Source organism: Haliotis rubra, unplaced genomic scaffold, assembly GCF_003918875.1.
Source record: "Haliotis rubra isolate DU_JTF1 unplaced genomic scaffold, ASM391887v1 Scf466, whole genome shotgun sequence".
NCBI lineage: Eukaryota > Metazoa > Mollusca > Gastropoda > Lepetellida > Haliotidae > Haliotis > Haliotis rubra.
Genome location: NW_025767153.1, coordinates 33,656 through 49,518, shown reverse-complemented (window position 1 = coordinate 49,518; position 15,863 = coordinate 33,656). Strand labels below are relative to the sequence as shown.

The following is a 15,863-nucleotide window of genomic DNA, read 5'->3' as shown; positions in this document are numbered from 1 at the left end:
CCCTCTATGAGGATTTATACAACCAAAACTCTTCTCTTGTTCCGCCTCTTGGGCTAAGAATTAAACCATTCATTTCTGCTGCCGGCATTGAGCTGGGATATATATATCTTCTTCCCGTCTACTTTCTTCTCATCCTTGGCAACTGGTGAGGCCTGAAGTTGACCTAACTCTGACAAAGTTTAAAAAATCTGTAACTAATGAATTACAATATAAACAAGATATGATACATACAAATCCTTATTTACAGATGGGTCTAAGGATAGTGGCGCCGTGGCATGTGCCACTGTCATTGGATCCCGAACAATATCTTCTCGACTACCAAATAACAGCTCTATTTTCACAGCAGAAGCTAACGCCATATTAACAGCTCTTAAATATATTAATAAACACCGTAAATATAAACAATACATAATATTTTCCGATTCTCTTTCGTGTCTTCAGGCTATTAAAAATATTTCTTGTAAACATCCACTTTTATTAGAAATTATTGAATTGTATAATGAGCTTGCTACTGACCAATGCGACATCGTCTTTTGTTGGTTACCCAGCCACGTTGGCATTTCTGGGAATATAATGGCTGATCTTGCTGCCAAGGCAGCACTCAACAAATCTGTGACACCACTTCTGATGCTATACTCTGATTACAAAGCTGCTATTAGATCTTATATCCGTGATCTGATGCAAAAGAATTGGGACACCCAAGTAGGTATCAACAAATTACATGCAATAAAACCAACTATCGGTTACACCTTCTTGGGTTGTCAGTCCAGATTTGAACAGGTCATCATACGACGATGTCGCATTGGCCACACAAGATATACTCATGAGTACCCATTAAAAGGTGAGGATCCTCCGTTTTATATCGCTTGTGATGAAAGAATCTCAGTCAAGCATGTCTTGCTTGACTGTGTTGAATATTCCATCACAAGGGATAACTATTTCAAATCACGAACCATGAAGGATCTTTTTACTAATATAAGTTTTCATTTAATTATTGCATTTTTAAAAGAATTAAACTTGTTAACTGATTTGTAAATAGATACATATTTTAAAATAATTTTATTATTGGTAGTTTAGATTAGTTACTGAGATTGTTAGTGGCTGTACCCTCACAGGGGGTTGACGTATTGTAAAATTATTGTCCTCCTAAGTCCCGAAACATTGAAAGGAAATTTAACTTTTCCAGTTGTTTTAAATGTAGTATTCTTATCATTTTAATTTTGGCTAAATTTGACTTCAATCGCCAGCGGCTGAAGGGATGATATAAATCCAACTAGGGTCCATGCAGGTAGCAAATGTAATGTAAGTCCTCATGGTCCCTAATTTGGTGATCTACCTTCAGTTGTTGGCGATCTATAGCCAGTTCTTATAATGTATTGTCCAAATAGTGCTATTAGGTTTTACATTTCCACACTAGTTTAAGTTGTAATTGTGATATTCTAGTTGGTTTACTGTCCTTCGTAGACAGGTTTTTATCATATACATATATTCTATTTCAATGTCAAATATGTTCTCGTCACGATATGGCTGAGATATTGCCGATGTGACGTTAAAATATTAATTCATTCACTCACTCCAATCTCTCTCAACTCAGGCTGCTGTGCTCTCACCCATGGCAATACGATCACACAAATCTAGTACCCGGATGTACCGATCTTGGGCTACAGTGGTGACTCGATTTCTGCCGGTACGGGGACGGTCATTTGTTATACCTGTTTGGTTGTAACGAGCTGCAAGCCCTGGTATAATGCTCAGACTAACATTCAGACGCCTGGCAACAGAGGATTGATAATCACCAGCGTGCATTATTTCAATGGCGATGCTCCTTGTCGCAGCGTCAAGACGTGGCGTAGTGATTTGATCTTGAAACTCCTTCAAAACAAATGCCGATTTCAGAAAGTAATCTGGATGTTTATAGCCAGACAGTGCATGCTCTTTGCTGCACAATTTCAACTGGAAGGTGGTTGTTTTTGCGTTGTGGCGATGAGTTTTTAATTCTTGTAAGAAATCTCATCAAAATCAACATATTCAGGTAAAGATTTTTCTCTTGTACGTAATTAATAGGCTTTTAAAAATACAAAACGCCCATGCGTTTCTTTTTTGGGATAGTATATTCGCATTGATAATCATTTGTCAAGCAAGACTAGCGAGTGAGTGAGTTTGGCATCTTGCTGCTTTTAGCAATATTCCTGAAATATTGCTGAGGGTTCAAACAAGCAAACGAACAAACAAACAAGCATGACTCGTAGCCTTGATACTCTCATGACTTTGACCTAGGATATTAGTAAATTAGTCGGGTATTGTCCTTTCAGCCGTTGACAGTTCTCGAGGAAGTCCACCATTGGAATACATTTGGTGTACATGGACAATCTTAGCTGTAACGTTGATACAAACTTTTCGTTCTTCTTTGGAGTGGACACTATATGTTACCACTGCTTCGCCGTCATTAATCCATCCAACGTCACATCCTCCAGGACACTTACCAGTCATTTTGTCAAGACTTATGGATTCGAACAACAAATCTTCTCACAGGTTCCAGTCAGCAACCCTTACAGACGGTATGATACATGACAACAGAGGTGTACATAGGAGAACACTTGGATGACGTTTACGCGTGCACAGCATCCGTGCAAGAGGCACAGCCGGATTGCCAATTCTCATGACAGAACATCGAGGCCCCTAGAAGAACAAAAAGAAAAAACACACAAATGTTTTTTGTAAAAAAAGCAAAAATAAAAAAACAAACAAACAAAACAAAAAAATTCCCAAACAAGAAACAACAACAACCCTTGCGATGGGGTGCACGCAAATGGAAAAGAGTTATCTTCTCATATGAGACACGTTTCCTTCTTCACTGAACTGACGGCAGGACATGTGTTTCCAGGCGCTAAGGTGGGCGTCACGTCGGGCCGTGTATTCTGGAAAGGGGGCTGATTGGGAGGTGGGTGATCTGGTATGGATAACTGCAGTAGCAAAGACGGCAACGGAACTGATTGAGGGAAAGTTCAAGGTTCCGAGACGAGATGTTACAAATGACTGTTTACATAAAAAGGTCGGCCATGGAGTGATGTTTCAACAAGATAACGCCTGGACACACTTTGCTCGAATTGTGCATTAATAACCAGAACAATGTTAATGTTGGTCCGCAAGTTAACCTGATTTGTCACCTATTGAACATGCTATGATCGTGTTTGATTGGTTAGTCGTTACCCAACCGTAACACACTTCCGTTGTAATACCATTTCATTTGCGGCAGTATTTGGTTAACATTTATTCTCTGTCTGTACGTCCCAATAACGTTTGTCTTTAGGCCGATGGTGAACATGCTAATTTCTCACATCTGTCCGAAGCTCCGAGTTCAATTACACGTACAGCTCGAACTTTTAACTCAGCCGTGACATCTACCATCTGGAACTTAACTAAACATAAGATACATCTGTCCAATAGACGTTAACTATGTTAGTGTCACAGAAGATGTGTGTATTCGTGTAAAGAAGGGGAGTAACTTTTCAGTCCTTGCAGTTGCATTGATATTCGAGCCGGCTTCAATCAGTAGCAGATTGTACTTGTTTTGGCGACGAGATGTAATAACTACAACATTATACATGTGTTCTTGCTTAAAGTGTGATATGCATGTTGTAGACATGTAGATGATACCACGTGCCATGTCATTTCATTTCAACTGCAGTAAACGTGTAGACAGAATGAACTTAAGAATGCACGAGTTACTTAATGATTTGAAGTGATGCTTTTTGAGGAAAGACCCACACATGGCGAAACACGTACCCTGTATCGATTGTTCTCGAAATCGGGCAAAATACATGAACTTCATTTCCATAGACTTCTGATCTTGATACCAAGTCCATCGGATCAAGATGCCAAGTTTATAACATGGTGCTACCAAGATTATATGATCCTGTCAAGGAACGGCACGGACGTAAATGTATAAATACGGTAGGAAAAGAAAAAGTGAAATAAACAAGAAACAAAAATAGATAAATGTCATTACCTTTTCTGATTTGGTTTAATTGCAGTACAATCGCAAAAATATCAGGTCTACTAATGCCTACAGTGAATAATGCCTACAGGGAATAATAGCTACAACGTTTGCAGTGACAGTGACAGCGATACGCTTACCTGCACACAAGTAGATTGTTCCACTTAGTGTGCACTATTGCCTACAAAGGGATTAGGGGAGGCCAGCAAGGAGAGTAAAGAGTAAGATCAAGAGTATTAAATCGTTAGCTAGCTTATGTTTTGATAATTCCATACGCATTTAGTTCTCACACGAGAAGGAAATTGAAGAGTAAAGTAATTAATAGAGAGATTATTAAAGGGAGAAGGAAATGTATTGCTTTAAAATTGAAGAATAGAGTAATTAATTGAGAGATTATTAAAGGGAGAAGGAAATGTATTGCTTTAAAATGCTTGTGATACAAATCTTCATTGCAAATCATGGCAAATCCCAAGAAAGTCGAATACTTCACATCACAGAAAGGAGGACAGCAGGTACTCTTGGAGGGATACCGCTACAGACTCAACAACAGGCGACAGACGTGTGTACACTGGAAGTGTGTTCAAGGTGGCTGCTTTGGCAAGTGTACGACAGTCGGACAGTTTGTTCGGAATCAGACCCCACACAACCACCCACAAGAAGACCAGGTAGCCCTGAAGATTGCCAGTTCCCTGAGGCAGCGGGTACAGACTGAGACGACGCCAGTTCAGGTGATCTACGATGAGGAGATTTCCCGACTTGACCGAGGTGAAGCAGCAACAGTCAAGTCGTTCCATTCTATGAAGAGTGGACTCTACAAGCAGAGACGGAAGATGATGCCGCCACTTCCCCAGACGCTCAGCGAGGTGAATCTACCCGACTTCTTCAAGGAGACTACAGATGGACTGCCCTTCCTCTGCATTGATGACGGTGATGATGACAAGATTCTCTGCTTCGCCACAAGTGACCGCCTGACCCTCCTGCAAGAAGTGGACACCCTCTACATGGACGGCACCTTCTACTCCTGTCCTCCTCTCTGGGATCAGCTGTACGTCATCCATGGCCTAGTCGGAGGGAAGATGACCCAGTTGGTCTTCTGTCTACTGCCGAATCGTCAACGCCGCACCTATGAACGCCTGCTACGTCTCCTGAACGACAAGATCCAGCAGACAACGGGATCGCCCCTTCAGCCTGATGTCATCCAGACGGATTTCGAAATCGCTGCCATCAACGCTGTTGAGACCGTCTTCCCCAACTGCGACGTCCGTGGATGCTATTTCCACTACAGCCAGGCTCTCTGGAGGAAAGTACAGAACCTCGGCTTCAGCGAAGCCTACCAGCAGGATCCTGAGGTCCACAGATGGGTCCGACGAGCAGCAGCACTCCCCTCCTCCCAGTGGCCATGGTACAAAATGCCTGGATAGAGGTCATGGACGACGCCCCTGCCATTGGACAGAAGGATGAGTTCCAGGACTACATCACCAGCACCTGGGTAGACGACCATGCACGGTTCCGAGCCGGACTATGGAATCACCACGACACCAGCGGCCCAAGGACGAACAATCATCTCGAGGGTTGGCATTCGCATCTCAACAAGACCGTCCAGAGAGCCCACCCGAACATTTTCGCTCTTGTGAAGGTTCTGCAGAAGCTGGAGAAAGCGGAGAGAAATAAGCTGGTGCAGATGGCTCATGGCGCCCGTCCCCACCCCCGCAAGAGGACGTACACAGAAATTGACCAGAGACTCACTCGTCTGAAGGCCCAGCTGACATCTGGTATCAAGACACCCCTGGAATTCCTGACTGCTGCAGGATATTTGATCAAGCTAGCTTGAAAACCAAATGACTATGTTGATGAATGTGTGAAACTGTGTGTATACATGTAAATTACTTTTGGTTACCACAATGACTTTATTAATGAATGTGGTAGTTGACTGTGTGAAAGATGTATATATGTATATATAATCATGAATCAAATTAAGTTTTAATTACATTTTAATCCAAATAAATGATTATGTTTATTTATGTAAATTTATTTATCTCAAAACAAACTACTATGTGAAAGATATGAATAAAGTTTAAGAAAATTAAGAAAAATATGACAACAATGTGAAAGATATGTATATGAATGTACATATGTATATGAATGACCAAATAAAATGTCTCTCAACATAGAAAGTTACTGTTTTCTATATACTGTAGGCATTAGTGCACTTTGAAATAGGACCATGCCACTTTATTGAAAGGTTGAAGGCAGGTGCAATCAGCAGCACTGGTGCGTAAAGTTGTTTATTTAACACTGTAGGCATTATTCACTGTAGGCATTAGTAGACTCCACCATTAAATATGCTAAAATCAAGTGGTTAGAAAATGTTCTGAAAAGGTAAGATTATCACAAACAAATATTGACAAGTAAAAAATCAGCAAATTCAAGGAAAATGTGCTTAATGTTACTTGATGCAGTGGAACCATTGCGGTGGATCGTCTCCTTTTAAAAGAAAGTAACTTTATTACAGCTTCCTTAACTGTAAACAAGGCAAAATGTATACATTAAAGATAAACTTGTTCTCTTTACATGTTTGCAAGTCCAATAAATGCGGAAAACCGATTCTCGGGCAGTTAAAGTGCTATTATCAGCAACGGTGACTGATGATCCCCAAACGCGCCTTTCATTCATCCGTGTAAATACTTTTATTGTTGTTATGGTGGCTGTAGTTGTTATAATTGCATTTTATGAAATCGATATTGTCGCCATCTGCTGTTCTGTTTGGTACCTGTGATGGTGTGCTGGTCTGGTTAGAATGAACCTTCAGTAACCAATGCTTGTCGTAAGAGGCGACTAACGGGATCGGGTGATCAGGCTCGCTGGCTTGGTTGGCACATGTCATCGGTTCCCAATTGCGCAGGTCGATGATCATGCTGTTGATCACTGGAATGTCTGGTCCAGACTGGATTATTTACAGACCGCCGCCATATAGCTGGAATATTGCTGAGTGCGGTGTAAAACTAAACTCACTCATTCACTCACTCACTGTTGTGTCTGCATACTCTACAGCATAGACGTATACTGAAATGTGTATATATTGTAGTTTAATTTAAGGACATAAGCTTGTGAATGAGTGTACCTATTGGTCCAATGTAATATCAAATAAGACGTCACACAATATGTACATTAATCCAAAAATCAGGTAAATGACAAATTGTTAAGATTGTATTACAAAGTAGGCTTAATGCTTACAGCATAAGCATGTACACGAGACTTGAGCAGTAGCGAATACATGTACATAAAGGCGTGGAATAAAACATTGCATAAGCGAATACATATATGTACTTAACTAAGTGAAAAAAAACCGTTGCACTAGCGAATACATAAACATGATTGAGTGGAATAAAACAGTGCACTAGCGAATACATACACATAAATGAGTAGAATAGAACAGTGCACTAGCGAACACATACACGGATTAGAGTCGAACAAAACGTTGCATTAGCGAACGCATATATACTTAAATGAGTGAAATAAACAATGGACTAGCGCATACATATACATTATTGAGTGAAAAACCCAATGCACTGGCGAATACATATGCATAAGTTCCGAGTGTGGTTATCTACCTTCAGTTGTTGGCGGTCGATAACCTGTTTTTATATTGTATTATCTTCGTTAAAAACTAGTTAAGTATTATATGCTAGTTTTCAACACCATCTGTGATACTCTAGTTATTTCACAGTCCTTAAAATTTGATGACTGATAATTTTACAACTTATAATTATTGTGTATGCAAAACTTTTGTCGTCACTGTATGGTTGAAATATTGCAGAGGTGACGTTACATTTTAACTCACTGACTCACAGATGCATATATGAGTGAAATAATACGTTGCACAAGCGAATACATAAACATAATTGAGTGGAATAGAACGTTGGATTTACCCTATTATGATCACAATTTAATTGTGATTCAGACACAGATGATCATTAGAAAGTCTGAATCGTCCAATGGACCCTGCCTTGGGCACATATTTCTTGTTGCTATTATGGAATTGGTTTTGCCACTTTTTTTTATATGATCAACTTGAACCCTAATGGTCTAGAGGACGTTGTTGTCAGTGTTTTCATATATGCTTTCAACAACTGGATCCCTGGTCGTCTCATCTAGAGACATGTAGTCATTTTCAGGCTTCTTTTGTAAAGCAGCTAGTTGTTTCTTCATTCTGAAATATACAATATTAAAAACAATGCCAACCACGAAAGTGAGTTTAGTGAGTTTAGTTTTACGCCGCACTCAGCAATATTCCAGCTGTATGGTGGTCCAACCAGGAAGCTTTGTGTTAGTTCGAATTAGTCTTCTGCAACTCATACTTCTTTTAAGAGACAACTAACATAGGTGGTCAAGCTTGCTGATTTGGGTGATACATGTCATCGCATCCCTTATCGACGTTCATGATGCCAATCACTGGATAGTCTGGCCCAGACCGGAATATTTACAGGGAAGCGGGAACATTGCAGAGTGGGTCGTTAAACAACAAAGAAAAGCAAGACAGAAAAAAAACCACGCCTAAAACTGATTTGTTACATCTTTTCAATATGCTGCCGAAAATTCACCGAAATGCATGCTAAAATATCTCAATTTCGCTCTTGTCTATTTTGGACACACTTTTAATCAGTATACCATTTTTTGGAGAAGGACTAAAAACTATGTGTCCTTTGATAAATCCTTAAGTCCCTTGAATAAACAGTTTCAATTAATGAATACAATTATCGCCAACTGTACAATGCACACCGGAGATACATTCTAAGATTACTTTAAGTATATGTGCATACTTTTTCACGATTTGGTGATGTAAATCCAATTAGCAAAAGTTATGTGTGGAATTAGTTAATATCATTAATATTAAAGAGAAATGCATATGAACAATAATACTGAAACCACCACAAGTGGTATGATGATGCATAGAATAACAGAATCTGTTATTGTTGGCCAACACTGTGATTCCTCATTTCAAATTGATGAGATCTTTAGAATAATTATTATCAGAGTGAGTCTTACCTTGTAATGTAAATGATGGATGTCAACAGAGCGATGACGGCCAATACAACTAGTGAACCGAGTGTTGCTGCAACTGGCACTTCCCAATTTGAACGTCCTGATGCTGCTGGACAGTCTGCATAACATCATTTGTGTATGCAAATATGTGCTTATTATTTTCAAGTTACCCCGGAGGTCTTTACAAAGTTCTCTTCCATGAATATCCAAGGATGAACAAACAATTCTTAATACATATGAATTGTGAAGAAGGTTATCCACAACTTGTAAGCAGTCTAATTTCCCCATTGCTTGCTGTATCTTACCTTGACACAGGGGCTTCACGAGGTTACCCTGGCATCCTTCAGGACATTCTCCACTGGACTTATTACAGGTTAGGTCATCTTTACACTGACCACATCGTGACATGCAGTCATCCCCGTACATACCATCAACGCATTCTGAGGAGTAGACAAAACACATTTTCATCTAACCAACTTAATTTTAGGATACATTGAAAAGGCCTGCTGTTATATACGAGCAGTAAAAGAAGTTTGTGATTTTTCTGAAAGAGTGAAAACTCCAATCAGAAAGGTATCTCACCTTTACAAAAGGGTTCTTGAAACCCTGGCTGACATCTTTGATGACATGTTCCATTGATCTTGTTACAAGGCAGGTTTCCTCTACACTGGCCACACTCAGACTGACAGTGGTGTCCATGGCGACCGTCACTGCAAGCTATAAAGATGTGATTAACCATCAACAAAGAAGAAAAACGTCTCGGGTATTCATACCACACACAAGAAAAAAAGTGCACAATTAGCCTTCTGAAATTTCCACTGAGGGAAATTCATACAGCACGATGTAAAACAGTAGATATGGTCAATACCTAACACATCTTCTTGAAATACATTCCAGTTACATTTACTCGCTATTGAAGATAATATACCACTGAGAGATCCAAGAGTCATTTACCATCGATTAAAAGGACATGGTCTACTTCATTTAAAAGGCGTTCCACAGTTTGATCATTCTAATCTGTTATATGACTTCCCACGACATATTGTTTTGACCATTCAGCATCAAATATTTCATTCTCTACTCGTACCTGTGGATTTTTTTTCCATCACAAGGCATAACAATTTCAAAGCTTCATATACATGTATGAAGGTTCTCTTAAATAAAGATAACCTGCTTTTACTTATTGACTTTGAGCAAGAAATATAATTAATTGAAATTGCTTGATATATAAATAGAAATATGCCATTAATTAATCAGTAGATTAAATTTTCAGCCGAGATTCTCAGTGACTGTATCCTCAAAGGGGGTTAATGCGTTATAAAGTCATTGTCCTCTTTAGAGAATACGTAAGTCCCAAAGCTTTCAAGATTACTTTCAGTCTAGTAATTGTAGCAAAAGTGCTGTAATTCTCCATGGTCCCTAGTATGGTGATCCACCTTCAGTTGCTGCTGATAAATAGCCCATTTTCATATAGTGATAAGATGATTAGAAACGACGAAGATGAATCATTCACAACTCGGTCATTCTCATATTTTCGCTTGAACGTTTGAATTCGTATTTCCCTGCAAATTAGGTTTTCTGCTGAGGTTTCCTCAAATGAGGTAGACTAAATAACATCATCCCCGCAAGGGTTCTAATTACTGTTTGGAGAATAATTTAAATGTTATTGCACTTTGCGGAGAAAACACCAGGTATTGACACTGTACTAGGTTACTGATACTCTCATGATTTCTTGAGGATTGTATGTGAGAATATTGAAAGTGTCCAGACTTGTTAACGTCATAGCTATAAGCACTACAAACTGAATCATTTTATCCATGTCTGCTTTTTCTGAATAAACTGGTTTTTCGTTTTTTTGTGTTTACATTTGCATATTAATTTTCCCTTAAGGGTCAATTCATCCAGATAGTAAGCCACGTTGAGGCGCGGAAACGTTCTTTTGCTATGGTTAATGGTAACACGTTGAACTTGGAAACGAACATGACATCTTCAATGGTTGAGGTTACAGGTCGTATTGTTGTTTTGATTACTATTGATCATATAGAACGCGTACAGGAAAGTACATATACTCACAACTCTGGCACATATCAGTAGTCCACCCTGATGCACATCCTCTAGGACAGGTCCCTGTCGTCTTGTCACAGGCATCACCATTCAGGCAGTTTCCACACTGGGAGGCGCAGTTGATGCCATAGGAGAAGTCCAGACAAACTGTTGATACCGGTATTTATACTGTAATCAGTATTTCATAAATGTGTTTGTAATAGACCTGGTCTAAGACAGCTCCTGTTTACTAACTAGCCAACAAGTCCTTGAAACAGTGGAATATTGACGTTACAGTATGGCCGTAAGTATTTATGTGTATTCATCATAATACACTTCCCAGTATGTACTTGCAACAAAGAAATTTCACATGAATCAATTTTTGATATGTATGCTTCAGATAATGTCCACAAACTTTCATTTAACATTTGGTAACTTCATTACGAAATTCACATAGAATTGAAAGCTCCTTCCTCACCGAGACATCTTCCTGTGATCTTGTCACATAGTCCTTTGTGTTTCGGACACTTACACTTCTTATCACAGTCTGTACCAAACCAGCCGTCGCTGCAAACTGATAAGATAAAAGGTTCCAGAAAACGTTTGCAAAACGACAGAGACACACTACAATGTACGTCAGTTTGCTAGCACGTTTCTTGATTTCTTTGCTACACATGGTGCACACATGCACACACGCACGTACGCACACACATATATCCATGTTGGAAGTAACTGTCGCCAGCTGCTGGATGTCAATCATCAAGAAATATACGCGTTCTTCTGTTCTGTCAGCAATATTCCAGCAATATCATGACAACAGAAGTGGGCTTCAGACATTGTACCAATGTGGAGAATCGAACCAGGCGTGACGAGCGAACGCTTTAACAACCAGGCTACCCACCACCAATTTTACCTCAGTACATAACTGTTAAATGTAATTATAAGGCTAACGGCATACACGATGGTATGTACAAGTTTCCAATACTTACCGAAGATTTGCACCTCACACAACGTAAGGCATATGTCCTTGCCACCCGGCACCCGTATAGTGACGTTGTTGCCTGTTAGTGGCTGGCGGCAGGTAACGTCAGCTACAGGAGGAGGATGTTCAGTTGATGACCAGTTGTAGCACATCTGGCTGCTCACAAGTATCTCCATGCCAACGTTTCTGTACAGTCCTTCACAGAATGAATGCAAAGAGTTAAATGTAAAGTGTTGAATGGCTATGGTCACTGACTGGCTACAGATACCGGAATAACATATTCAGTCGAAACATGGAGAAACCAAGACTGTCATTTGGTTAACTTCGGATCAAATTAAGGATGTTCATTTTCAAGTAAACCAAGCCAATGTGCAGTTTCCTAAATCTGCCTGACAAATACAGTATGTATGAAGTATCTATTCAAATATTTAAAACAATGTACTACTGCAGCACCACAACTCATTCGGGCAACTGAACAATTGACTGCCACTGTGGACAATGGTGATGTCATGTCTTTAGTTACCAAGTGTATAAGACAAATATAGGCGCTATAATTCACCATTGTGCAATCATGACAGAGCACAACCTAACCGATTATATACAAATGTTCGTTTCTCAAACGTAAACCAGGTACATTCTTTAAATGAAGGAATAATGTACCTGTGTAGTATATAGTTGCTGGACAAGGTAATGTTTACAACAGTGCCACACCTCCTCTCAGTGGACACTGCGACACTATGTGACGTCATCAGTGTACGTGCATCACACTATAGTCAGTAAAGGATCTACCGAACCTCTTGTTTATTTGTCCTGCCCCAATATACGACATACTTATACATGTATACCCAATATAATACATGCTCTGATTTCGCGTTACTGGAGGAAAATAGGTTTAGCAAACTTTGTGCAAATACGTTGAATGGTAAATCCATTTGGTAATAAATGCTATGACACATACCGTAGGTGTCCGCCGGGAAAGCCAAATTTAAAAAAAATACCAATTGCCGCTAAAGCCACAATTCAAGCAGAAACCTTGGTGCCGCGAATCGCCGCAAAAGCCACAATGAGTAGAGGAATCAATACCGTTTTTTCTCAAATAAACGTCACCCTCTGGTCACAATGGATTAAATTTTATTGCTTTAGTGACTTGTCCTTTGTTTCTTTAGTTAGCATATGAAGTTTTTAGTTAACATATGATAATATTAATCTTTTTATGTTTATTTTGTTCTTTTATCTTGCATTCTCTGGTTTTATTGTCGATTGTATTATCTTAATTCGTATGTATAAAATCTGTTCTGAGATAAAATGATACACACTAATTGGTCATTCTATGGAAAATGGCAATTTTAGAATTTACTCATAAGAAAAATGTATTTGTATTTTTTTACGTCTCCATGTAAACTACTTTGGTTTGTATGATTGGTATTTTGCATTTTGAAATTTTCCATACAATTTATTCTGACGTTTCAACTTTAAATAAAATGCCATTGCCGCAACGGCGGCAAAAATACTGATTTTGGAAAATCTAGCCGTAGATTTTGCTTAAAAACAGCTATGAAATGGAAAGAGTTGTTAGGCGTTTGAAACACACACACACACACACACACACACACACACACACACACACACACACACACACACACACACACACACACACACACACACACACACACACACACACACACACACACACACACACACACACACACACACACACACACACCAATAAGTTTAACTGATTCAAAGAAATTATTGTATAATCACAAATAATTCGTTAAAGGTGTTTGAGTACCTACGTGAGGCAGCTAGTTTGCGTGATCTGGACTTTTCTCCACGAACAATTCAACTGGATTTCTAGATTTTACATAATGAATATTACAATATTTGATATCCATTATTTACTGTAACAAAGATTAGCTAATAGCGCATTGTCAGGAGAGCCACATTCATACGAACACTCAGCCATGCCCGTTGACCGTTGAGCCACACCATTTTCAATTGTCTTTTCTTAAATGAGGCTGTCCCGGGCCTTAACCATACAAAAAACCATACTGCATACATCCCTTGTACACTACATGCAAACTGTATCTGTTCGCACTGCACTTACTATTCTCACGTAGATAGAGTCTCATGTTCTGTATCCTGTCTGTGCTGGAAGTATTTAGGTAAACAGTCCAAGTATGGGGTGTAAACGTTCCACCGGCCGTATGTGTACATGTCGGTGGGTTTTCCTTGTACATTGTGGTGGCTCTGCCATCTACTGCAAGGTCTGCTGTGAAATGATGGTCTCCAAACCATGTCGCACTCTGGATGGAAGGTCTCCTCAAGGCAACATTTTCTGTCAAAAAGAGAGCCACGCATTTTCTAACAATTGAAGGAACACTTCTTGATATGAACAGTTGTAACCGAGTAAGAGTTGTGGGCACCATGTTCGTTCACCACATTGGTTACAGTGATTGCATTTTGATGCATACAAGATAAGGTAAGACGAGGCAAAACATCGTATTTGTGCCATGGAGCTACTTAAAAGTGAGTGAGGGAGTTAAAAATATTACATAACATTGCCAATATTACAACATATCGCTATGAAGAAAAAGTTGACAAAAGTTAAATGTTTCTCGACAAAGGACAGTAAAGCAAGGTGTTGAGTATTCCAGATTAAACATATTACCTACTGAGAATATTATTTGATACAAAACAAAACTCTGCCATTAGCGACCAAAGTTAGATCACCGTCATGGGGATCAGCTACGTGAAAGTGTCATAGACATTTTTAGAGAAATTTAACACCACAAAATTTACAAACTGTGAATTCCAATAGAATTCCACATTTAATACTATACCAACACAAATGACATTAAGTAAATGTGATCACTACGCGTTTTACTTCATGAATTACTAGTGGTGGAGTTTCCTAACTGTAACAACCATAATATTGAATGTTGGATACACGTGCAACCTGTTGAAACCAACACACTCACGTTTCTGACAGTACGGACCAAACCATCCTTCCTGACATCTGTCTGGATCGCCAGTCTGGCTGCAGGGTGTAGTGGGGAACACGCTACAGGCGTCCGGCGTGTTGCAATGACATGCTGCGTCTGTTGGATGGTGCAATTGAACATACATACGTTTTGTTTCCAAAACGAGTACCAGGAGGTATTTGGAACAATTTGACAGTTACATGAATATATATTGAAGCATTTTTGTGGGAAATATTTTCAACACCATATGTATTCACACCAGGTAGGATAGATTCTGTTTCATATAGTAATATTGAACTGTAAAACAAGAGGAAAGGAATACACTTGCTGTTTGTTTCAAACTGTTATAATAACTTTCATCGAGTTTAACAGTTGGCTATACTATCCTGCAACATCATTGTAAAGGCTACATGTACGTATGTACCCATGACAACCGCAACGCCAGCAATCACTGAACACACTGCGGCAAAGTAGACCTTCATGCTGGTTCAGGTTGGCACCTAAAAGACATAAAAATGGTTTATTGCTCAGTTGGTAAACTGGTTGTACATTTGCAGCATGTCCGTAACAAAAAACACACGTGACAGATTTAGAATTAGATTCATAACTAGTTAACTAAATTCTGCATATTTGTACAGAAAATTTATCCAATATCACCCCCAAAAGTAACTATTTCTCATTGCTATATGGTTGCAATATTGCCGATGCGATATAAAATGTCAACTCACTCACATGCCAATATGCCAAGAAAACACATATCGTTGAAATCTTTCTGACATTTGCATAGAGTTTATCTATCGCTTTTAAGTTTGTC

General features: G+C 39.2%; 1 protein-coding gene across 1 annotated transcript; it reads right to left on the bottom strand.

The window, feature by feature from the left end:
• Nucleotides 1-7,060: 7,060 nt before the first annotated feature.
• On the bottom strand, nt 7,061-15,600 carry LOC124290468 (multiple epidermal growth factor-like domains protein 10). Its single transcript, XM_046727170.1, has 10 exons — nt 15,474-15,600; nt 15,047-15,166; nt 14,173-14,403; nt 12,073-12,261; nt 11,562-11,657; nt 11,114-11,251; nt 9,623-9,757; nt 9,346-9,480; nt 9,044-9,158; nt 7,061-8,207 (listed from the first exon to the last, which is right to left on the bottom strand). Exons 1-10 carry the CDS (start codon nt 15,529-15,531, stop codon nt 8,084-8,086), a joined length of 1,341 nt encoding a protein of 446 aa, XP_046583126.1. The 5' UTR covers nt 15,532-15,600; the 3' UTR covers nt 7,061-8,083.
• Between the last annotated feature and the right edge of the window lie 263 nt (nt 15,601-15,863).